General features: G+C 53.2%; 4 protein-coding genes across 4 annotated transcripts; 2 read left to right on the plus strand and 2 right to left on the minus strand.

The window, feature by feature from the left end:
- Nucleotides 1–30: 30 nt before the first annotated feature.
- Nucleotides 31–1,811, plus strand: IWZ02DRAFT_298823 (uncharacterized protein). The gene is made up of 3 exons (XM_066763898.1): nt 31–175; nt 239–284; nt 339–1,811. The coding sequence occupies exons 1-3, from the start codon at nt 106–108 to the stop codon at nt 1,585–1,587; spliced, it is 1,365 nt and encodes a 454-aa protein (XP_066621847.1). The 5' UTR covers nt 31–105; the 3' UTR covers nt 1,588–1,811.
- On the minus strand, nt 1,812–3,615 carry IWZ02DRAFT_298849 (uncharacterized protein). Its single transcript, XM_066763899.1, has 3 exons — nt 3,100–3,615; nt 2,414–3,044; nt 1,812–2,361 (listed from the first exon to the last, which is right to left on the minus strand). The coding sequence occupies exons 1-3, from the start codon at nt 3,502–3,504 to the stop codon at nt 2,036–2,038; spliced, it is 1,362 nt and encodes a 453-aa protein (XP_066621848.1). The 5' UTR covers nt 3,505–3,615; the 3' UTR covers nt 1,812–2,035.
- Nucleotides 3,616–4,784: 1,169 nt separating this feature from the next.
- On the plus strand, nt 4,785–5,619 carry IWZ02DRAFT_434152 (uncharacterized protein; the record flags this gene model as incomplete). The annotated part of the gene is made up of 2 exons (XM_066766341.1): nt 4,785–5,195; nt 5,248–5,619. The coding sequence occupies 2 exons, from the start codon at nt 4,785–4,787 to the stop codon at nt 5,617–5,619; spliced, it is 783 nt and encodes a 260-aa protein (XP_066621849.1).
- Nucleotides 5,620–6,848: 1,229 nt separating this feature from the next.
- On the minus strand, nt 6,849–23,167 carry IWZ02DRAFT_379214 (uncharacterized protein; the record flags this gene model as incomplete). The annotated part of the gene is made up of 2 exons (XM_066765030.1): nt 6,849–6,986; nt 7,046–23,167. 2 exons carry the CDS (start codon nt 23,165–23,167, stop codon nt 6,849–6,851), a joined length of 16,260 nt encoding a protein of 5,419 aa, XP_066621850.1.
- Between the last annotated feature and the right edge of the window lie 1,158 nt (nt 23,168–24,325).

Here is a 24,325-nt window from a genome sequence, read left to right on the forward strand (position 1 = left end):
CTCCCCTCTATCTCCGTGACATCCAGGTTACCTGAACCACCATCACCACCGCGATAGCCAACGTCATCCACCAGAAATTCCCCGCGATCGTCGTCCATCTTCCAAATGTCGTCCTCGTCGCCTGCTCCCGCCAGAGGCCATGCTCGTGGACCGTCAACCGACGAGCGCCGACGCGGTATCTTTTCCCCTGACACCCCCCCCCAGAAGCTCCAAAAGCGCTGACAACGAGCCCCTGCAGTCGTGACCAGACAATCCACCAAAGGTCCGCTCGACGCCGACTTCAAGTAATTCAGGCCAATCACATCCAGCCTATTGCGCTTGTGCTTACCTTTGGTTAGCCCGCTCTCAGACGGACCAGCCCCAGCTCCCTCCGCTGCCGCGGCACGCTCTCCGCAACCCTCCCTCAGAGCAAACTCTCCTGCTGCCTCCCTCTCGACCCCCTCTGCCAACCTCGAAAAGGACTTTTCCCACCTCTTACATCCTGGGAACTTTCATCCATTGCCGCCGCAAACGATTCCGCAACCCTTTCTCTCCAGCGGACATCAACCGCACGCGTCGACTCCCCTTCATGACCTTCTCGCCAACGGACATTACCGCCTGGCCGCCTCCGCTGCCGCAAATGCCTTGCTGAAAGAGACTTTGCCGTCAGACCATGAAAAGATCTTTGAACTGCTCTACGTCCGGCTCGCGTGCCTATCGCTGCTAAACCAACATGCTCTCGCCGCCACCGAAGCAAAGCCTCTTGGGGATTTGAGCAGCGCATTCTACCGGCACCCCCTAACCGGTGCTCATCTCGTGCCATGGGAGCTCCGAGTACTAGCTGTTCGCCTGATGGGGCTGGGCTATGGAGATTGGCGGCGCGGGGTCATGGGCTACTATGAGTTGGCCCGAGAGGCCAGGCTCGAAGCCATCAGGGCCCAAAACCCCGAGGCAAAGCAGATGTGGAAGAACAGGCTGCTGGAGCTTGGTATCAGGGTAGCAAATGCCTTGATTGAAATGGGCGAGTGCGAGGGTGCAGCGCGGCACTTGACTACGCTCGGTCCCGCAGAGAGTAGCAAGACCGCCGACGAGGCCGAGCCCACGCCCCGCACACCGGAAAAATCACGCTTGAAGACAATGGAGGCGCTGACATGGCTGCGCGTGGGCGACGTAGACGCAGCCAAGCGTAGTGTCGCCGCTTCCTCGTTGCCATCTCCTCCCACGCCATCGACCGCCGACGCCGCCCCACCCGTCGACCCTCTGAACGCTCTCATCGCCATGGCTGAAGGCGACTACACCTCCGCCCTCACTGTATGGGAAGCACTCGCCGCCCAAAACCCCACAGATCACATGATTGCGCAGAACAGAGCCGTCTGTCTGCTGTACGTGGGACGCATTACGGATGCGCGAGACGCTTTGGAACGGGTCATCGACGAGGCCCAAGACTCGTGCGTCGCTTTCCACGCCCTGACATTCAACCTGAGCACCATATACGAGCTGTGCACCGAGCGAGCCCGCGATCGCAAGTTCGAACTGGTGGAAAAGGTGGCTGCCATGGAGCCGAGTGCCATGGGTTGGGAGCGGCAGGCCGCCGATTTCAAGCTCTGAATGATTGATGAACCGCACCGTGTGCGAGCCGTATATTGGCGTGGATTTCGGGCGTTTGCCTGGATTCCCGGCATGTCTATGGCGCCTGAGTAATGAATCATGACTAGCGGGTGTTTTTCTGAATTTGTTCTCAAAATTTGGGGCTATATATAACGAGGCACATGAGGGTAAGAAGCTTCCCTAGACATTTCAATGGAAAACATCGACTCTCCTAGCCTTCAATCGATGATCGGCTCAGCAGTTTCGAGAAAGAAGCAAAGTGGTATTAAGTCATTACAAAAAATTCTGCGGTATAAGTCATTTTCAAACTACGACGACCGCTCCTGTATTTGAGAATCGCAGGTCCAATCAATCTTGCTGCCAGCTCTCCGCGAAACACCGAAGCCCAAACTCAACAGCCATCATCATAACCGTGGGTATCATATTTCAGTCGTATCGATCTCCCTCGTCAAGAGCCGGTTTCTCTTCCAGTGTCCTTAGTGTTGCTGCCCGGTGGAGGCAAATGGAGCACCGACGGCAAATCTCTGACATCCGCACTCGGCTTGTCTGGCGCGGCAGGATCCGTGTGGATGTGGATTGGCGGCTCGGTGGGCCGGGAAGGGCCATCTGGCTCCTCGATACTGGTGGGGCGGATGGGCTCCAAGACAATGTCTTCGTCGTCGAATTCAGAGCCACTTCTTTCGAGAGATGACTGCGATCCGTGCATGGCGGCCTCCTTTTCAAGGCGAACTTCTCGGCCGCGCTTGTGGCAGTACCAGACCACAAAGAGGAGGACTGCGAAACTGTGTTAGCAGTAGTATTGGATAAGACGCGGAGGCAGACTTACTGAACACTGCCAAGCTCATCAAGACGTTTGTGCCGGACACAACAGCCGGGAACCTCAGCTTGAGGAAGTTGAGAATACTCTTGAGCATTGCGGCGATGGCGCCTTGCTCAGTGACGAGCCTCTTCAGCGAGGGAATGCGCATGGCCTTCTTTCCGAGCTTCTTCGTTTTCGAGGTCGACTCAGTAGCCAGCTTCTTGGAATCGAACTGCTTTCCCTCGGCTGCAGCCAAAGCCTCTGGGCCGAGCATGGCTGCCATCTTAACGGGCAGCGACTTGACCAAGTTCTGCACAAACGGCGGTAGGCTGTTGTACATCTTGTCCAGCTGCTTCTCGCTACCCGTCAAGAATTGTTCGAGATCGTCATACGCGTGCGGAGCGCCAGAGACGATGTCCCGGAGCACTTGCTTCCATCTTTCGAGCAGGTTTTGCGATTCTTCCGAGAAGCTGAAGACGCGGTTGTTGACCGCGGCAAGGTTCAGCTGGTCCAGAACTTGTGTAAGGTCGCGCTCTTCCTTTTTGGCTTCGCTTTCGTTGAGCGTGCCATCGGGGTTGAGGGGAACGCCTTCGCCTCTCTTGACGGCGCCTGCTGCCGAGGCCAGTGTGTCTCCTGCAGTTTTGTTTTGCCTCTTTGTCTATGTGACACTGTTAGAACGAGGCAAACCTGAACCCGAGTGGGATGCAACCTACCAGGGCCCTTTTAGGCAAGTCCTGCACGTATGACCAGTAGCTGCGCGCTTTATCCTTTGACGCCTTGCTCTCATCGGCTGCAGGAGACGGCGGGAGAGGCACATTCTCCGCTTCTATGGTCTTCGCCCTTGGATGTTCCAAGCTATGTTGGGCTGTGCCGGGCCTCGCAGGCAGCGGAGGTGGCGTCTCTTCTTCTTGGGCTTCGTAGCCAGCAGACGTTACTCTCTCGAAGAAAGCCTCGTCGCGGTCGTCGAGGATAGGCGATCGTGGTTCAGGAATATCGCGCGCATGGTCGCGCAGAGGTTCGCTCGGATCGGGCGACTTGGGCGTTTGTGCAGGCGACTCGGCTTGCCTCTTCTTATCGCGGTTTTCTTTGAACTTTTTGTAGGTAAAGTATTCGAGCATGGTGGCGATGGTACGTGGACGACAGGGGGCGATGGATGCGCAGCGCAGCGGAGCGCAGAAAGGGGGAGCGTCAGAAGAGGTGAAATAGGTAGGATTTTGGGCGAGGCGAAGTGAAAGCGGTTGAAGCAAGGTATAGCAACAGGCCAGCGCCTGTAGAAGGCTAAGGAGCGGGCACACGGACAACGCCTGGCGCAGCCAGTTGAACTGCGGGCACCTGACGTCATGCTAGCCTGTACCACGACCACTTTGTTTCGACCACATCCCTCCCTCCTCACCACCTACATCACAGCCACAGTGTCATCATACCCACTCCCAACGCTCCTTAGCCTTTGTTGTCCTCACACCCAGAGTCCATCTCCACTCAATCGGAGAAACCAACTGCAGGCGCATGAAGCATCCCGCACGCGTTGACTTGCAGGGACATACAGGTAGTACCCTGGTGCGAATCGAAAAGAAGCGGTCGAGGATCTCCAATGCCTGCCGTTGCGATCAAGGAAGTTCTGCTTCCATGAATGGCTGTGGGTCAATGATGGAGATACCAACAACAAAAGAGCAAGGAAAAGAGCGGAGATATCTGTCGTAGACACATTGACTCTGCCCTGGAGCACATCCTACACCGGGCGAAGTCTTGAGGTATTCTTGCGTTTCCGATGAAGACCAACCAAGCCTCCCTGTACGCATCTACTCCACAATTGAAGGCTCCTTGCGTATGGCTACGCAGGCGGACTGGAAGCTCCATCCCTGGTCGTACGTTCGTCCAGCGCAGGAATGCTTCCTGTGTGTTGCAGTTTCGATGTACGGAGACTATCGAAGCTGTTCCTCAGTCGCGGACGGATGAATGCTCCCTAAGCTACCCAGTACGTATTTATGGATGCTCTCTGAGCTACTCGATAGTAGGTGTACGAATGCTCTTTGCGCTCGCTACTCAGTAGCAGAGTACGAATGCTCCTTGGGCTAGTCCCCAGCAAAGTATCAATGCCCCCTGAGCTGTAGAGTACGAGTGCTCCTCGGGGCAGTCAGCAGAGCAATAGATGATGGAGCCTCCCAGGACTCTGCTTTCAGCAGTGAGTGCGTGAAGACCCCCAGCTGCTTTGGACTGAATCGTGTTAGACGTTGGACAGTGTATGGACCTACCCACTTACCCCCTTTTGGGCACTTTCCCGTTCAGATGTGGGCAGGTTGCTCCTTCCCTCCAGAGCGAGTGAGTCACCCACCAGCACAAAACTCCCTCAACTGCTCCCAATCCTCCCTCCATCTTCAACGCACGTGACCGCCAACGCATGGACCACAATTACCTCTACCCATCCTTCCTCTACAACCATGGACCCCTACCAAGTACTTCTCTCTTACACATGAAGCCTCCCAAGCTGACAGCTGACTCGCCACAGCACCAATCCGGCGAGACTGACCCAGAGCGCGCTCTCCGCACTGCCAACCTGCACGTCATGGACGACTTCACCAGCGGCAGACGCCCAATCACCGACGTCTTGGACAAGCTGGACCAGAAAATCCTCGAGTACAAAGCCCAGAATTTTGGTGACACCCAGATCGCCAAGATCCTCGCGGAGGAGGAGGGTAGCGAATACTCTCCCAAGACTATCGGCACCCGCTACCGAAGGATCCGCCTGGCCAAGATGGCTGCCAACGACGCGCCTCTCCAGTTTAAAGAAAAGCACTGGACCATGCAAGAGGTGAGATCCTGCTCAATCATGACGAATGCTCCCAGCGTGCTGACAGACTTAGGACGAAGCTCTGATCAAGGCCCATAACATCAACAAAAAGCGCCATGAGCGCGAGCTCGCCCAAGTCAACGCCCGTATCTTTGAGGATACGGCCTTCACCCTCAACGACCTATCCAATCAAACCTTCCACTCCGCCAAGGCTTGCGAGAACCGCCTGGAGGAGCTCTTGAGCGGCCGCGCGCAGCCTCACCCGGACGATGACGACGACCCCCGGCGGCCCTTCAGGGACCGGGTTGAGGGCCTCGCGGCCAAGTGGGCTCAGCAGTTCGAGGAGCAGATGCAGGATCTTGAGGACGGAGAGGATGAGATGGACCGCCTGTACCTCGGCAAGCGTGCGTCCAGAGCCAAGAAAATGGTGTTGAAGAGGGAGTAGACGGCACCAACTTGTCGACGTGGAGCGCAGACGGAGCCTCCTTCTGGTTATGCATGACAGAGTTGTCGATGGGTTGTACCCGGGTTTGCTTCACTTTGCTTTGCTTACAAAAAGGGTTTAGTAGTCTCAGTGGCATTTGGTGGGATATCGGCTTTGATACCCCTTTTATCTACTTGCTTTATAAGGCTATAGGCCAACGGCGGTGCCGACGACAGATATGAACTCGGAGGGAATCACATGACTGCAAGACAAGGCCCTGTGACTAGCCCATAAATGCTCCCACAAAAAATGAAAGTGTCGAGCGGATGGATGCTCCATATCACCTCCAGCTTGTCTAGATTGACAATGTGACTGACTAGGAGCATTCATGTGTTCTTAAGGAGGCGTGTGGGAAGCATTCGCACGTAGGAGCGTATGCGGCCAGGGATCATTCAAAGGCCTTGACAAATTCGCATGAGGAGCATCCAAGGACCGCTACGGACTCGTACAGGGAGCATTCAACGACTGCAACGGAGCCACATAAGGTGGATACAAGAGCTGCGCACAAGAAGCATTCGAAGACTTGGACATAGATGTACTCGGAGCATTAAAGTGTCGAAGCAGCAATGACAAACTTGAGGAGCATTCATAGTCCGAGGAGGAACAAGGCCGGGAGAATTTAAAGGAAAAGCTTCAACTGACGCGTTCATTGAGCATTCTAGCCATAAGGCAGAAGTGGCCAAAGACGGGCATAAGGAGCATTCGAAGCCCGTGGCGTAACAAGGCCGGGAGAATGCAAAGTTTCAACTGACGCGTACTCGGAGCATTCAAGCTCCCAACGCAGAAGTGACCCGAGAAAGGCACGAGCAGCATTCGAATCCAGAGGAGCGAGAAGGGGAGTATCCGAAGGTGTTGAGGGGATGTGACAAGGAGCATTCAATCGCCCACCGTCAAGTAGCGACGGCAGCGGTACACGCACCGAAGCAAGCATTTAATGTCTACGTGAGTTCGCTTTTTCACATGGTCTAGATTTGTAGCCGATATCAAAAGCGAAAAGACAAAACAAGCGGTCGTCTACAAAGCAAAAACAGCGTGCGAAGTTCACATATACCGAAAGCTGGACAGAAACCGAACGTGAAGCAAGCAGGCAAGCGAGAAACATGTGCAGCTGCAAGTAAGATACAAGAAGTAAGGTCGTAAAAGTCGTCGCAGTCATGATTAGAACCGAAAAGAGAGGTGAAGAGATCCATCTACGAAACTCGTCTCAGCTCCTCCGCCATCTCGTCGATTATGCGCTTGGCGCCTGCGACATCGAGCATACCCGCGTCGCAGTAGACGCCCATGTGCAGGTCGCCTCCGCGAACAACAGCTTCCACGTCAATTGAATGCTGTGCAAGAGGCGTCAGCTCATTATAACGGCTTGTCAGGGACTGAAGGCAAAGCTTACCAAGTAGGAGTCCTTGACCGCATTGTTTGCCAACTCCGGCACATCCTGCCTCTCTAAGCCCTCATATTTCTCGACATGACTCCATCCCTCTGCTGGATGATCTGGAAGCTCAACCTCGTGGACCCTGATGCTGTTGTCTTGGCCAGCGCCCCCTTCTGTTGCACCTGCAACGGCGCTGCTGTCCTCGCCCTCTGGAAGCTTAAAGAAGTTGACAAATGTGTCAGCCTGGATTCCAGTCCAATGATGAATCTCGCTCAAGGCGACGCTCGAGTTCTCGGCTGTCCCGATGTCAGCCAAGTCGGCTTGGATGCGCTTGGCAGTGTCGAAGAGAGGTGTTTTCAAAGGCGCAGGAACGCGCAGAGGCACGAGGTTGACGGTTGGGATGGCAGCATCGACCAAGCCGTCGATGGAGAGCGCGCGATTGGCGAGCCAGATGCCGATAATGACGTCCGAGGTGGAGGCAAAGTTGGTCAGACGCGCGTAGATACGCGCGTATGCGGCGAGGAAGAGCGTTTGGATGTTGAGACCGTGACTAGGCGCGATCCTCTCGACTGTCAGGAGAGACGGCGCTATATTGGTCCTGAAGACGCTGGTGCGGCCTGACTTTGTTGATTGTGGCTGAGGCAGGCGTTCTGGCGCTGAACTCGCAAGGTAAGACGTCCAGAATGAATTGCGTTTAGCGATGGTATCTCGAGCGACACCGTGAGCGAGGAGGGTAGGGAAGACTGTCGGCGAATTTGGATTGGGAGCGGCCTTGTTGCAATGTGTTTCGAACTGTTGAACAATTACCGGAAGACTGACTCCGTCGTACAGGGCGTGATGAATTTTGATCGTGAGAATCCAGCCTTCTCCTTGCTTTTGAGCGAACAGAGCGACAAAAGGTTGTTCGCTTCGCGCCTTGATAGAGGCAGACTCATCAATCAGATGGAACGAATCCTCAGGAGAGTTCAAAATAACTTGGATGAAAGGCAGCTCTTGGTCGCCAGTGGCAAGGAAAGCCGTGCGGAGGATTGGATTCGCGGCGACGGTAGCAATCCAAGCATCGCGAAGGACGTCCTGGTGGACGACCCCAGAGATTCTGTATCTGAAGCCTGGGTAGAGTGTCTGCCCCTCGGTCTGTTGCCACACAGACAACATGTAAACTTGACCGGCGCTGGCAGGCATGACTTGCTCAACATCCACTGACAAAATCGAAGCCTCTGTCAGTAGCTTCTCCACATCAAGCCCCTTGAAGTATTCTGCAAAGATCTTGGCCGCAGGAGCTGCCAAAAGAATGGCACTTGGCTGTGTGGTCTCAATTGCTTTGGCCATGTTGACAACGGTTCCAGCGCGCAGCATTTCGCTCACGCTGATCTTGATCGACGTCTTGCGCAAAAGCGCAGAGACTTTGATCGCGCTAATGGAGTCGAGACCAAGATGGAAAATCGTCACGTCCCTCGTGATCTCGTTTTCAGGGATCTTCGACACCCTCGAGAGAACTTTGCAGATAGTCTGCTCTAGACTCGACCATTCTTTAGGGTTATGTACTCCATTGGTGTGCGGCTCGTCCTGCTTAGATCCGCTGTCGGTGGGGGCGTGCCTGAAAGGAGGCAGACCACACACACAGACCCCTTCTTCTCCAAATACCACAGCGGCCTCGTCAGGCGCGTTTAAGATGCCTTGAATGACGGCGTCGACCCTCTTGAGCAGTTCCTCGGTTCCGGCCGAATCAAAAACGTCCGACTTGCAAGCGGTGCGCCACACCAAGGCGTCGCCAATCGCTTCCATTTCGACAGCCACTGAATGCTCGATATCCGAAGCACCACCGATGGACTTGTACAAAGCTCCAGAGTCACTGACGCCATTTTCATCGGGCCGAGCCTGGAACATGAAGAGTGAGTCGAACAGGGGTTTTTCGTGCGTATTGGTCATGGCCTTTGCCTTTCGCAAGGGAAAATGCTGGAATTGTCTGATGTTCCCGATGTTCTCTTGCATGTACCGTAGCATGTCTTTCCTCGTTCCATGAACGATTGACCGCACGGCGACGGTGTTCATGGTCGGAAACATGACATCTTCGGCTTCCTGAGTGTCACGACCTGACAATACCACACCAAAGACGAGGTCCAGCTTGCCCAAGTAAGCGGCGAGTACGAGTGACCAGGCAGTCTGGCCGAGAGCTTGCAAAGTGATGCCGGTTTTCTTGCAGAACACTCGGAGCTTATTGGTAGACATGGAGCACTTGCGCTCTAGTCGATGAACCTTCAAGTCAGAACTTTGTCCCTGGACATGCGCGACGTGTGAAATTATGCTACTCAGCGCGCCTTCGAGAAAGTCTCTCCAGAATCTGGCAGCCCTTTTTCCCGATGCATTGAGGATGCTTTCCAGAATTCTATCGTAAGATGGGCGAAGGATAGACTTCCTTTCATACGCGCTTTGCACGTCATTATGCAAAAGGCCGAGCGACCATCCGTCGTACAGAGCATGAGCCACAGACAGGATTAAGTATTTGGCTGACAAGGAACTGACGATTGTTAGCTGGAGCAGTCCCTCCCTGCCGTCGTTCTTAGCAGTGCTCTCCCTGATGTTCTCCAGGACATGGCCGATATCTTTCTCGTTAACAATGTCGACCTCCTGGAAAGTCAGATTCCGGGGCTTGTACACAATCTGAGCAAAGGAGATGTCGAAATCCGGATCATCAATCTCCTCGAATGCCGTGCGCAAAATTGTGGACTTGCGATACACCGAATTCCAAGCCTGATTCATCTTTTCGAGGTCAACTTCGGGGGCGAGTTTCAAAACGTCGTGGTTGAAGTAGTGTCTGAAGCCCGAAGAAACCATCTCGGTAACCATGGCCTCTTGCAAAGGAGTGACGGGCAGGATGCGATCAACCTTCTCCATATCTAGACGGTTGGAGGAAAGGAAGTAGTTGCGCAACTTCTCCTCTTCAGTCGCCAAGGTGATACCAGAAGTCATATCGCTACTGTCTGTCGCTACGTCTTGGACCTCGCGCGCCATCTTCGGAATTGTCAGGCTTCGCATGATGTGACTGACCGGTAGATTGACGTCCATCTTCTTGAGCCTCGAAGACAGCTTGATGGCGTCAATGCTGTCAAGTCCAAACTCGAAGATTGTCGCATGTTCATCAACCTCCTGGATGTCCATGCCAGCAAGCGTTGCGACTTGCTCTTGAATCTTGCGCGCAACCGGTGTCCACTCAAATCCATCCACGCCATTTCTAAAGCCATTGACTCCATTTTCTCCCGGGGCATTCTGGTTCTGAGACCCAGAAGATTCAATCACATCAACTGTGGCTGACACCAAAGCCCCCTCATTACTCAGAAGATCGCGTAGCGCATTTTCGAATTCTTTAAGGAGACCTCTCGCATTTTCTTCATCCATCACATGGCCTTGAGCCACGATGGTGAGCCCCAAGCTGCCATCGATCTTGTGCTCCACTTCCAAAGCCAAAGGATAGTCTGCCTCTATCTGGTCATCCAACAGCTTCCACAATTCAGCATATGGCTCTACAGTCTCCATTTCGTGTTGGAACACGAACAGAGTGTCGAACAGGGTTTGGTTCGTCGGCCGTTTTGCCCACTTCATGATGTCCCTGAGCGGTGTGTGCTGGTGGGGCATACAGGACGTGTTGAAATCGTGACACTTGCGAACGACGTTGACCCAGTTGTCGTTTGGACCGATGCGCATGTGGAAAGGAATAGTGTTGAACAACGGACCAATCGTGCGCTCCGCACCTTCAAAATCGATCGATCGGCCAGACACAATCATGCCGAAAGTCACTGAGCCGGCGAAGTGTTTCTGAAGGACAGCCACCCAAGACGCTTGCGCAAGGGCCTGATGCGTCACATCCAATCTGCGCCTTACTGTTTCGAAGGCAGTTATGTCGTCGAGACGGAGCTTGACGGCAACATCTTCGTCCTGCGGTTTTGAAATAAGACTGGGCATCAAAGGACTCTGCGCTCCCGCAAGATGACTTTTCCAGAAGTCTTGAGACTCCGGAATGCTTCTCAGCGGTCCATACGGTAGAACGTCCAAAAACCTTGGTCCGAAGTCAATTGCTTCCTTTCCATAGTACACCGCCTGCACTATTTGGAGCAGTATTGGCAAGCTGACGCCGTCGTATAATGTGTGCATGATGTTGATCGAAAGCAAGGTCTTCGCAGGAGCAGCAGCAGCGACCAATTCGAACGGCCTACGAATCTTGTCGCGATTCTGACTCCACCACTTGTGTTTCCTTTGATCCAAGAAAGATTCTAACCGCTCTTCGCTGGAAAATTCGGATTCGGACTCAACCCAAGGAAGGCTTGTGTCACGAAGCACGGCTTGAATGTATCCATCATCAGTCGGCACGAAGCGCGCTCGAAGAATCTGGACAGACTCGTAAACGGTCTGCCAGCTGGCCTTGAGCTTTGCCAAGTCCGTATCTGTGGCTAGCTCGAACTTGAAAGAGGCAAAATAGACTGGCTTCTCGCTCTCCAAGACTCGCGAAATGATGCCTTGTTGGAGTGGCGAACAAGGAGCGATGCCTTCGATATCGGCCTGATCGATGCTCAGAGAACTTGCGGCAAAAGTCTTATACTGATGTTGACAGGCAGAGATGGCTTGCTTTGCAGCAAGAATCGCGCTTTGCTCGGAATTGTTGACACCAGTTGAAGACAAAACTTTGGCAAGCCGGCTGATGACAGAATTCTTCATGATGTTTGAAGCCTGTGCATTCTTGAATCCAGCTTTACGCAGGGCATTGGCAAAGCCAATGACAGATATGGAGTCAAGACCAAGCTCAAATATGCTGGAGCTGCGCGAGATATTGTCGCTGGAAACGGAAGCCATGGTTGTCAGCACTTCGAAAATCTTCTTCTCTTCAGCTGACGAGGCAGCACCGCCATCCTCCGAGGAAATGGAAATGGCCTGGAGCTGCTCGGCACTCAGAGTGGAGTATATTTCCTTGAGCTGCTTTCCATCGGCCTTGTTGTTGGGCGAGAGTGGCATCGACGTAAGTGGAATGAAGTATGTCGGGACCATGTAAGTCGGCAGCTTGGAACGACAAGCATCTTGCGCGCATTGCATGTCCTCTTTTGCACTGAAAACAACCATTGGCTTTTGCTTCTTCCGGTAGGTAGATTTCGTGACGACAAAGCTGATCAATTGATCCTTCTGCTGCTTCGGATGCTTCAGAACCAAGGTAGCCGAATCCAGCACTTGAGCCTCGCTTTGGTTGATGACACTGTTGATTTCTCCAATCTCCAAACGCTGGCCACGAAGTTTGACCTGGTCATCGGCACGGCCCAGAAAATCGAAGGATCCGTCGTGGAGAATACGGACCAAGTCACCAGTACGATAGACGCGTTCGTCAAACTCGGGCAGGTACCGGAAACGTTCGTCGGTGAGTTCAGGGCGGTGGAGATATCCCTTGCCAACAAGCTTGCCGGAGACGCAAAGCTCACCCACACCCCCGCGGATAACAGGAACATTGGTCTTGGGCTTGAAGACGAAGGAGCCGACGTTGTCGAATTGAGGACCAATGTTGGACGGCTTGCCATTTTCGGGCACTCTTGGGAACATAGTGACGCCAATTGTAGCTTCAGTGGGGCCGTATCCGTTGTGAATGACTTCGTGCTTGCCCCATGCGTCGAGAATCTCCTGCTTCAAGGCCTCACCACCGGTGATGAACACACCTCTTGTCAAAGATGGCACGTCTTCTGGGGAGATAATCTTGGCTAGACTCGGTGTCAAGTCGATGTGAGTGATTTGCAAAGCGTTGATGGCACCAGCAAGGTCTTCGAAGATCAAGTCCCTCGGCGCAGAGGTGAGGCGGATACCCTCAGCCCAAGACCAGTATTGCTCAAGAACAGAGACATCGAAATGGAAAGAAGCGAATTGAAGCCACCTTGAGTTCGTGTCCCATCGGGGGTAGAACAGGCGAGAAAAAGCCATCATGGCTTGCACCGCGTTTTCATGCGTCAGCTCGCAACCCTTGGGCGTGCCAGTAGTACCAGAAGTATACAGGCAGTAGCTAAGATCTTGAGGAGTGATGTTGCGGGAGAGTTGCGGTCTCTCTGTTGTGTACTTGGAGTAATCCTCCTCGTCCAGGTTGATGAGGGGTACCTTGACCTGCTCCTTGAAGTCGTTTGACTGGTGGCTCATTGAGAGAACGAGCTGAGCATTTGAGTCCTCTGTAATGAAAGCCTTACGCGCAACAGGAGCCCCTGGATCAAGAGCGACAAAGGCACATCCGGCCTTGAGGATTCCGAGGATACCAATCGATGCCTCAGGGCATTTGTCAAAGCAGACGCCAACGAGGCCACCGGGCTGGACTCCCCGACTAATGAGGAGATTGGCAATCTGGTTGCCCTCGGCGTCGAGCTGGCTGTACGTCCAACACTTGCTCGTGACCTTTCCATCTTCGATATTGGTGGCAAACTCAAAGGCGATCTTGTCAGGGATTCGACGAGCGCTTCTCTCAACAAACTCATGGAGAAGCTCGACATCAGTCTGGATCTCACGTTCCTTCGGTGGGGTGATGGACAACAGATGCGGTACTCGTTCAAAAGCAGCATCCATATCAGCGTCAGGTCGGTTGATGAGATCGATGAGGATTGTGTCGAGTTGCTCCAACAGCGACTGTGCCTGTTCGAGAGGCAATCGGTCTGTGTTGAAGCAGATTCTGAGCTCAAGCTGATCCAAATTGTTCGGCTCGAGTTCAATAGAGATTGCGACATCGACAGTCGCTTCCTCGTTCACCAACCTCCACTTTCTTGAGACAGCGTTTGCATCGTCGAGCTTTTGGTAAGCGAAAATGGTGTCGAACAGGACTTCGTCAGGATGGCCGGTCCAGCGCTGAATCTTTGTCAAAGGAGTAAACTGATGTTTGCGGACGGCTGAGTTGAAAGCCATCATGTCATCGAGCACAGCACGGTTGGTCGTATGATTGCGCGCGGGTAGCGGCACTGTAGTAATGCACGGGAAGGCAACGGCTTTCGTGTCGTCTTGTGTGCGCCCGGAGAACACGACACCAAAGGTTGCCGCTTCTTCGCCAGTGTATGCGCATAGAAGACGTGCCCAAGCACTCTGACCAGCGGCCTGCATTGAAACACCGGCATGTCGGCAACCAGATTCCAACAGCCTAAGTTTCTGGGCGGAGATCCTCGAGATTACTTTTGTCTCACCCTCTCTGACCTTCAAGGGAGTCATTTTCGGGAAAGGATTCACAAAGATGTCCTTGGACTTCTGTTCCCAAAATTGCTTGCGCTGATTCGAGTCATCAGCGCTTAATCCGAGAATCGCGCTCAGGCCTGGCTCTATTGGAGAAAGGCTCGGATCCGCGCCAGCAATGATGTTTGCAAGGTCGTCCAAGAGAGTGCGGAGGCTCTGAGCGTCGTAGAGTGAATGTAACATAGACAGATGCATCGAAACACCATCTGAGCGATCGGCCAGCAGCACACGGAACGCGCCCTTGTGTAGAGTGTCGAGGACTTGGCAGAGAGATTCATTGCGCCAATCCACCACCCTCTGGTGCTCACTTGTTTCAAACTTGGTCACTGGTAGATCAGCAGCGGTGAAGTGCCATGTGAGCATCCCGAACGGGTGATGAGAATCGTTGATGTGCACGAAGCCAGACCTCAAGATCTCATGCTTCTTCAAGAGCACACGCCAGGCCTGTTCCAAGGTGGCAGCGTCCACTCCAGGAAAACGATACTCCATGTAATTGAAGTACATTCTGCCCTTGGACTGCAAGAATTTGGAGACCATTCCACTTTGCAGGGGAGTGCAGGGCTTGACAGAGACAACTTGGTCGCTGGGAATGTTAAGTTCTTGACAGATGGAGCTGCAGTGCATCTCATCAAAGGCCTCAAAGTTGAACTTCGGCTCAGAAATGTCGCCATTAGTGTGAACAAGCTGAAGAACGCTTCCAAGGTCCTCGCAAGTGGGGCGCTCCAAAACATCAACAGCCGTGGCCTTGAAGCCCTTTTTTCTTAGCATCGCAGCGACCTGCACGGCGCTAATGCTATCAAGACCAAGTTGGTAGATTGTAGTTTGCAAGCTGATACTCGGGATAGGAGCATTCGACAACTTGGCAAAAATAGCACGAACTTCGAGTTCGTCGTCCGTCCATTCGCGTTCGTCTTCCTGGACCGAGTTTTGGTTGGCGACTTGCCACTCGTGAAACGTCGTTTTGAGCGCCTTCCTGTCAACCTTGCCAGCTGCAGATAGAGGGATCTTGTCGACCGGGACGAAAAATTTGGGAACCATGTACGCAGGGAGCTTGGTCTTGGCCATGTCCCTCACCTTCAAAATAAGGTCATGCTCAATCTGGGCCTTGGGTTCTTTACCGACAGCCAAAAACGCCACTAATTGCTCCTTGGATTGTTCTGAGGCGCGGATGACCTGTGTGTGTACACCTATCAAGGCAGGATGGGCTTGTCCGACTACGTGACTGATCTCACTGAGTTCGACACGCAGACCACGGATCTTGACTTGATCATCGACACGGCCGACGAACTCGAACGTGCCGTTGCCGAGCATGCGAACAAGGTCGCCAGTCTGATAGAAACGACGGCCATCGTCAATGACGAAACTGGCCTTCGTCTTCTCCGGATTGGCATGATATTCGCGTGCCACTTGTGGACCGCCAAGATACAGTTCTCCGACACCTAATAAGGGCACTGTCGACGAGCCGTCTCTGGACCGAACACTGAAGCTTGTAGTTGGAAAGGGCTTGCCAATCACCGCCGACTTGACCCCTTTCGAGACTTTGAAGATGGACACGCAGAATGCGGCTTCGGTGGGACCGTAAGAGTTGACGAGCTTGCCCTCCCAGCGATCAACGAGCTCTTGCGGCATTGCTTCCCCGATGCAATACATGTACTGGAGGCTGGGAGTGGCGTCCGGTTTGATACTCATGGCAACGCTCGGTGTCAAATCGACCAAGGTAATTTCTAATGACAAGATGGTATCGACAATGTCGTTCAGCATTGCTGGCTGCTCAGCTGCGCAAAGAGTAAATCCAAAGGTCCAAGCCAGGAAGCAGTCATAGTAGCACATGTCGAATGTGATGGCCGCAAATTGCAGAAGTCGAGTCTCGTTAGTCCAAGGGATTATGGAACGGGACGCCTCAACGGTTTGGACTGGATTGCGGTGTTCCACGCTGACGGCCTTTGGCGTTCCGGTAGAGCCGGAGGTGTAGAGACGATAGGCCAGGTGGTTTGGTTTGAGTCCAGGAATTAATGGGTTGTTCGTGGGAAGCTCCCTCAAGTCCTCGAAGAAGATGATCTTTGTCTCAGGAACCCATGAAGTATCGACCGGTCTGCTAGCAATTAAGACTTTTGCCCCAAGCTCCTTCAACATGAAGTCTTTGCGGGATGCAGGAAGACTGTCATCGATCGGAGTAAAAGCCGCCCCAGCTTTGAGCACAGCCAAAACACTGGCATAATATGAAGGAGACTTCGTGATACAAATCGGAACAGCGTCTTCGAGGGAAACTTCATGCATCAACAGCGCATGGGCAATCTGATTGGAAATTTGGTTCAGCTCGTTGAAGGTCCACATACCGCGATTGCCATCAGAATGCTGGAATTCCAGCGCGACAGCATCGGGACGGCATGCTGCATTCATCTCAAGGCCAGAGTGCAAGAACGGTCCTGCGGAGGTTTCTAAAGTTTCAAATTCGAGGTTGCTCAAAGATAGAAGTTCATTGGAGACACCAACATCGCTGGACAGCGCTGATGGATCATGCAAGCATGACTTGAATGCAGATGCAAATGTTTTGGCCACACAGAAGATGTCGGACTTGGGAATGAAGGCCTCGTCGTAGCGGAGGATTAAAGCGAGGGCGTCCTTTTTCCGGTTCGGAACGAGCTCACAGACCAGAGAAAAATCCATCTCTCCGAAATCTTCCTTGAGCTCCCAAATGTCACCGTTCAATTGGTAGGCCGATTGTTGAAGGATGAATAGCGTGTCAAATAGACGGGAGCCATCCTGGGTGTTGTTCGCTTGGATCCTCCGAAGTGGAGTCAGTTGGTAAGGAAGAATGTCAGCATTGAAGGACTGCAGAGATGCGAGAAGGTCGTTGTTCGTCTTGACCGTATCAAAGTTGACTCTAATTGGGAGTGTGTTGAAACAAGGAGCGACGAGTCGCTCAAGTCCATCAATTGGCAAGGTACGTCCGCTAACAACGTTACCAAAACAAAGGTCATTCTCACCAGTGTAAACGGAGATAACTTTTGCGAATGCAGCTTGACCAAGCGCAAGCAAAGAGCAGGACAGGCGACGACAATCGTCCTCCAATTCACTGCACGAAAAGGGCAGGTTCTCAGCGAAGATTTTGCGACTCACGATGTCCTTGCGGACAGATGGAGAGAGCCCAGTAAGATCTGGAAAGGAAGTCGGCTCCAAAGCTCGAAGATGTGCAGCCCAGAAAGCATCTGCCTCTTCGGAGGGTGCGATGATCATCTGCTCCAGATACGGGTCGAATGACGGTGCAGGAGGAAGAACTGCGCCAGAGTATACTTGCTCGATTTCTGTCACCAGTAGCTCCATAGCAAAACCATCGTATATGGCGTGGTGACAGCAGAACAGCAGGTGAACAGAATCGCCAGTGTTGAAGGTAGCAAAGCGGACAGGAGGCCTCTTAGAAGGATCCATCAAAGGTAAAATTTTCTCGGTATAGTGCTCGACTTGCACGCCGATCAGTCTCTCTTCATCTTCGATGATATCCCAGGGAACTTCGTACTGTCGCAGAACGACTTGAGCAAAGGCATGTTGGGAGTCTTCGGTAGGAACGAAGCAAGTGCGTAAAATGTCATGCCGTTTGACAATGTCGGACCAGCACTGCCGCATCAAGTCGGCATCTCCATTGATCTTGAACAGCATCTTGTTCAGGTAAGCTGTGGTCTCAGCTAAGCCTCCAGACGACAACATGGCCTCCTGGAGAGGACTACAGGGGAGTAATCTGGAAGCTGCAACACCACTCCGGGCGAAACCCGCAAAAATTTGCTCTCTTGTCTCGCTGCTGAAGACCTGATCCAGATCAAGAGCAGCACCCTCAATATTGTAGACTGGTGACGTTGCTTCGATCACCTTCGATAGCCTGGCAACGGTAGGATTCTTGAGAATGGTGGAGACTGGCACCCTGGGCAAGCCGCGGGCCTTGAGACTTGTGGAAAATGAGATTGCCGAGATCGAGTCTACACCGTATGCGAAGAAAGAGACCTGGCGACCAATCTCTTGTCGGGATAGCTTGGCAACATCTGCTAAAACTACCGCAACAGTGTGCTCAAGGTCTGACCAGTCGTTCGAATCATCAATTTGTCCCACCTTGCGTGACACAGCTTCAAGATACTCGGAAGTCAATTGCTCATACAAAGCCGTGAGCTTCCGCCTGTCAGTTTTTCCCTGGGTCGTCCTTGGAAGAGCCGAAACAGGGATCAGAGCATTAGGTAGCATGTATGCTGGCAGACTGCTCTCGAGGGACCCAAATACTGCACAGACAGTCTTGGAGATCGGCTCGTCAATCGCTATGGAACCGAATTCCTTGGAACTGGCGTAAGATGGAACCCAAAAGGAAGCCAACTGCTGGGCTGTCTTGCCATGCTTTCCTAGCAGCAGGGTTACACAATCCTTGACTTCAGGACAGTCAAGGATGCGGCTGTTGATTTCGCCGAGCTCGATACGTTGACCGCGCAGCTTGACCTGATCATCCGATCGTCCAGTAAAAAGGATGGAGCCGTCAGGACAAAGACGACCAAGATCTCCGCTACGGTAAATGCGTCCAAACTTTGGATGATCAATGACTTTTTTGGCGGTGAGCTCAGGCTGGTTCAAGTATCCGCGGAAAATCTGGTCACCTCCAAAGCAAAGTTCTCCGACTCCTCCTTTGGGAACGAGGACATCTTTGGCTTCATCCATCACGAAAGCGGACGTGTTGGCGAATGCGCGTCCGATGTTGTTGATGAGGTCATTTTCGGAAACTCTTGGATTTACAGTGCATATGTTTGTCGTTTCGGATGGTCCATAACCTTGCCATAGGCCTCTGCCAGCCCAAATACGACGGACATGTTCGGTGACGGCTTCGCCGGAGGTGACAAGGAACTTGACATCTGGCACATTCTCAGGTCTGACGAGAGCAGCAACAGTTGGCGTCATGCTCAAATGAGTGACTCGCATCTGTCGAATGGCAAGCTCCACATCGTGGAACAGTTCATCCTTGGTCCCTGAGCAAAGACACATACCCGTGTACCAGGCAAAGAAAATTTCAAACACGGAGACGTCAAAGGCCTGTGAGCATTGCTGCAGGAGGCGAGATCCATCGTCAACCGGATACATTCTGGCGAGCACCTCCAGGTTGCTCATCAAGTTGTCTTGCGTGACGAGGACTCCCTTTGGAGTACCAGTGCTGCCAGAGGTAAAGACGGCGTAGCCAACGCGTGATCCATCATATGGCACATTTGGGTTCTTTGAGCTATGATCTTCGAAACGTAACTGGTCCACATTGATCAGGTTTCGCCCAAGAGGCACGAGAGGAGCAGAGGTACTGCTGTGCGCAAGGATCGTCTTGACCTTGGCCTCTTTCAGGATGAAGCGCACGCGCTCGAGGGGCGTTTCTGGTATGATTGGGACGTAGCCCGCGCCGACTTTGAGTGTAGCCAGTATTGAGACGTACAAGTCAATCGACTTCTCCATGTTGATGCAAACCAGGTCCTCAGGAGTCGTGCCAAGTGCGAGAAGGGCATGCGCCAATTGATTGGCCCGCGTGTTGAGTTCTCGGTAAGTGATTCGGTCGGTCTTCATTCCAGATTCCGAGATTGCATGGCTGAATTCAACAGCCAAAGCGTTTGGAGTCATTTCGGCTCGAGTCTCGACACAGTAAGGAGGGCCTGCCTGGAATTCGAAATGATCAAAGTCGACGTTGTCCATCGAAAGCAACGAGTCGCTCAAGTGCTTTGAAGACTCCGTCAGCTCACCCTCGACATTGGCGATGAAGAAGCTGGTGATTTCTTCAAGCTGGCCCAGAATGAGATCCACTTGGGGGGATGGCAAAATTGAAGGATCATAAGTCGCTTTGGCGCGTACAGACGGGGAGCGGGGCTCAAGCTCGAGAGTCAGGTTAAATTCAAGCTTGTCGACACCATCGACCTGTCTGACGATTGCATCCGGAGCAGCATCATTCTGCAAAGTCTCTTGCCAAACAAAGAGAACATCGTAAAGAGGACTTCCTGGAGCAAGGCCGCACATTTTCTTGATGTCTCTTGTTGGAACCTCGCAATGTTTTAGCATTGCCCGATTGCGCTCATGGACCAAGAGTAGAAGATTCTTGATTTTGTGCGAGCGGGAGACGTCGAGGCGGAGAGGAAGAGTTGCTATACAAGGACCCAAAATCTCCTCAATGCCAGGGACCGGGATAGTTCGGCCAGAAGTGACTGTGCCGAAGGTGACATCTGTGTTGTTCAGGTAGAAACTCAACAGGTACGCGAGAGCGGCCTGGAACATGACCTGTGGATTGACCTTGAGCGCTGCAGCACACCGTCTTAAGTCATCCAAGCGTGTTGTAAGCTCGCGGGACTTGACATGGAGACTGCTGGCAGGAATGACTCTGCCGTTGAAATTTGGAAGCGCAGAATAAGCGTAATTGTCGAGCTGGTTCCGCCAGTAGTTCAAGGAGCGACCAAGATGAGCCTCGGTCAGACTAGTGTGGTGGACGACAACGTCGCGGAATTGTGGCCTGTCCTTTGGTGGGCGACCAGCCGCCAGCTCGTTCAAGTCATTCACCACCAGATCGATTGACCAACCATCGTAGAGAGCGTGGAACATTCGACAGAGAACCTTTACGCCGGAGTCAGAAAGCAGGACCTGGAATTGCAAGGGCCGAAGTGCCCAGGAAGGAGGACTTAGAGCAAAGCCCCGCTCAAAGTCGCACACTTCCAAGATTTGGGATTCTGAAAGTCCGTTCCAAACGATTTGAGAGTGCGAGGAAAATGGATGCCCTAAGTTTGCAAAGCCAGTGCGCAAAATTTGATTCTTTTTAGCAAGTAGATGCAACCACCTCCTGATCTCAGCGGCGTTGCACGGCTGTCGGATCTCGATCTCTACCCAGTTACAATAGGCTTCTGAATTGATGGCAGCTTCAGCTAGCATGGCAGACTGTACAGGCGTACAGGGAAATACGTCCTCGACCTCGGGTAGATAAGGGACAAATTCAGGAAGCTCCAGAGTGGCGTGCTTAACTTGCGCAAAGAAGTCTTCATGTACAGCGGGCGGAGTTGGAGGATAGGTGCTCTGGACCATCGACCTTAGAGAAGCAACATCATCCGCTGCAAGGAAATCAACGGCCCCGATCTTGAAACCGGATGATCTGAGGAGGGATGCGACTCTTATGGCCTTTAGCGAATCGAGACCCAAGCTCGTAAGATTACTAGTGGGAAGGACAGGCTGCGCGAGGACTCTAGAAACAAGCTGGCAGATTTTGTGCTCAGTCGCATCGATGTGAGTTTGGCGGTCCTCATACCGGGTCTGCCTGTTCTGGTAGTTGGTCTCCAAGGTTTGGCGGTCCACCTTACCGGACGGCAAGCGAGGCAGCTTGTCCAGAAGAACGACATCCCCAGGAACCATAAAAGCTGGCAACCAGCGCTTAGACTCGGAAATGACAGTCTCTGGTGTCAGAATATTGTCGGAAAGGAGGACGAATACGACAAGGACGCCAGAAATGACGCTTGCAGTCGCATTGCGGCAACCAGAGATATTCGATATGGCTTGCTCGACCTCTCCAAGTTCAACACGCTGGCCCCGGAGCTTGATTTGACCGGACATAGTGCGTCCCAGAAACTCAAGAGTTCCATCTGGAAGCAGCCGAGCCTTGTCTCCTGTTCGATATAGACGGCCGTATTTGGGGTGTTGAACAAACGCAGCAGCAGTTTGTTCCGGCCGGTTGAGATAGCCTCTAGCCAGTTGGTGACCACCAACAGCAAGCTCACCGACTTGACCAAGAGGGACAACGTCCAATGAGAAGTCGGTAGAAGGACCTGCAGAGGGCGCCAGGATAAATGCGGATACGGTGTCCAGGGGTCTTCCAATGTTACCGACCTTGGAGTCGGAGGGAAAGCTAGGTTGGAGCGTACAATGGATGGCGGCTTCTGTCGGACCGTACATACCCCACAGAATACTTGTCTTATCGTCGTTGCCGCCAAATTCTTGAACGACTTGAGGGCTCAGCATCTCGCCAATCGTCAGGAGTAGCCTTAATTGTGGAACGACGTGACGTGATTGAAGCAGGGTGCCAGCCACTGTAGGCGTGAGCTCCGCCGCATCCACCTCCAATTTGTTCATCATGAGCGGAAGGTCGCTCAACAAGTCGGTGCGCTCACAAGTGCAAAGAGTACGACCTCTGAAGAAAGTAAAGAAAGTCTCAAACACAGACACATCAAAAGTTGGAGCAGCAAATTGGAGGAAACGCGAAAACACTGGTATATGCAAGTCGTGGGCCAAAAGACTTTGCGTAGCGGCCAGGTGGGAAACACCAACACCTTTTGGCGTACCCGTGGACCCGGACGTGTACATGACATATGCGAGCTGTTCCGGCAGCGGACTTGGCAGGTCTGCTGCGTCATCTGATGCTAACTTGAGGGTTTGTTGGTTGAAAGACAAAACACAACCGGGAAAATCTTGGGGTATCTTGTGGCGAATCGAAGAGGTGGTAATGACCATATGGGCGCAAACATCGTTGATTATAAACTTGACGCGCTCGGGAGGCGCGTCCAGATTCAAGGGACAAAAGGCGGCTCCTGCCTTGAGAATTGAGATCTGAGCAATGTAGAGCTCTGGTGACTGAGGTATCAAAAGCGGTACCACGTGCTGCTTCTTCGTTGGTGGCAAGCTGAGATGTACTTTCTGGGCTAGGACGGTGGTGAGGCGATCCAAGGTGGAGTAGGAGAGCATTTGATGGGTGCCATGTCGATCTATAAAGTCGATTGCGAGCTGATCGTGGTAGCGATCCCGGCGGATCAAGTAGTGCAGCAGCCGTGGACCATCAAGCAACTTGGGTTCAGGGTTGAGTACAGAGAGCGAGACTGGCGCTTGAGAAGTCTGGTCAGATCCTGAGGCCGCGAGAATGCAGCGTTTCAGCTGCGCGGCCATTTGCTGAGCGTGACAGGCAGGAATGCGAGAAGAGTGAGCAAGCCGCGCGCGGCCAAGCGAGCGGTCGCAGTGAAGGGTCAGGGCCAAAGGTACATGTAGCGGAGGAGGTTCCTGGATGCATGTCAGTGGAGGTCGTGACACGGAGCAAAATGTTGCGCAGCATGCCGCTTTGAAGAAGAGTCCGGAAATGTGATCCGAGAATGCTGATGGTGGTCGTCCGGACGTCGTCGAGATGCAGCCGCTAGTGGCGCCAACCTGAACAAGGCTGTCGTCCAGCAGAAAGCTCACATCATCAACGCCTGCATAGGCGCCCAACAACAGTCCCCAACCGGCAATAATGGCTTCATCCGGAAGCTGGTCGAGGCCATGGAGGACGATTTCGCCGGCAGCATACGGTGGGTCGCACGAGGAATCTGACGAACAGAGATTGGGAAAGCTCGTGAGCTGCATTGCCGGAGACGGGCTCACTTGGCCGGCGTCTGTATGGTGGTGGAAGAGTCGATGATGTCGACAAAATTGGTCACACGGCATGGATGAAACCTGAAGGCGAAGATTGACGGACGCGCACAGCAAGCAGACAGCAAGCAACAGACAGAGCTAATATTTCAGCACAGCAGCGGCAGGGAGCAGGGAGCAGGGAGCAGGCTTTGATGAGACAAGCTGCTGAAGAGCATGATGGAAAAAGGATAGGAAAAGCCACCAGCGGTGTCGTGGGATGGGATGGGATGGGATGAGATGGGATGGGGTGTCCAGGTAAGGTACGGTACTTACCCGGCTGTCCGGACTGGACTTCACCACCTCAACGATGACGCGAGCGAGCGGGAGCGACCTTCAATTCGGTTTCGGCGTCCGTGCGCAGGCAATGGCACCTCACCTCACCTTACCTTACCTCAGGCAGGAACCGGGGCCCACCTGACCTCACCTCATGCCCTGTCGGGTGTGATTTCGCCGACCTTCCGACCCGACCGACCCACCAGACTCCACTAACCACCACCACCACCACCAGGGCACCTCCCGTCCTCCTCTTCCTCCACGCTCCTTGTCCTGCCCACCCAAAATAATTCGTCACTGCCCGTCCCCATTGCAACTCCACGTCTCTCCCAATGACTGCCGCGGGACTCCAACGCACACTGTTTAATTTAAACATTATTCCCCAGA

The sequence above is a fragment of the Phyllosticta citriasiana genome (genome assembly GCF_038021145.1).
Source record: "Phyllosticta citriasiana strain CBS 120426 chromosome Unknown IWZ02scaffold_8, whole genome shotgun sequence".
In the NCBI taxonomy this organism is placed as follows: Eukaryota; Fungi; Ascomycota; class Dothideomycetes; order Botryosphaeriales; family Phyllostictaceae; genus Phyllosticta; species Phyllosticta citriasiana.

Excerpts from the sequence above, each read along its gene's own strand:
- IWZ02DRAFT_298823 (XM_066763898.1), top strand. The coding sequence starts at position 106 with ATGTCGTCCTCGTCGCCTGCTCCCGCCAGAGGCCATGCTCGTGGACCG. Across the intron at positions 176-238 it reads AACCGACGAGCGCCGACGCG|TCGTGACCAGACAATCCACC; the intron begins GTATCTTTTCCC and ends GAGCCCCTGCAG. Across the intron at positions 285-338 it reads CCGCTCGACGCCGACTTCAA|CCCGCTCTCAGACGGACCAG; the intron begins GTAATTCAGGCC and ends ACCTTTGGTTAG.
- IWZ02DRAFT_298849 (XM_066763899.1), bottom strand. The coding sequence starts at position 3,504 with ATGCTCGAATACTTTACCTACAAAAAGTTCAAAGAAAACCGCGATAAG. Across the intron at positions 3,045-3,099 it reads ACTTGCCTAAAAGGGCCCTG|ACAAAGAGGCAAAACAAAAC; the intron begins GTAGGTTGCATC and ends AGTGTCACATAG. Across the intron at positions 2,362-2,413 it reads GATGAGCTTGGCAGTGTTCA|TCCTCCTCTTTGTGGTCTGG; the intron begins GTAAGTCTGCCT and ends ACAGTTTCGCAG.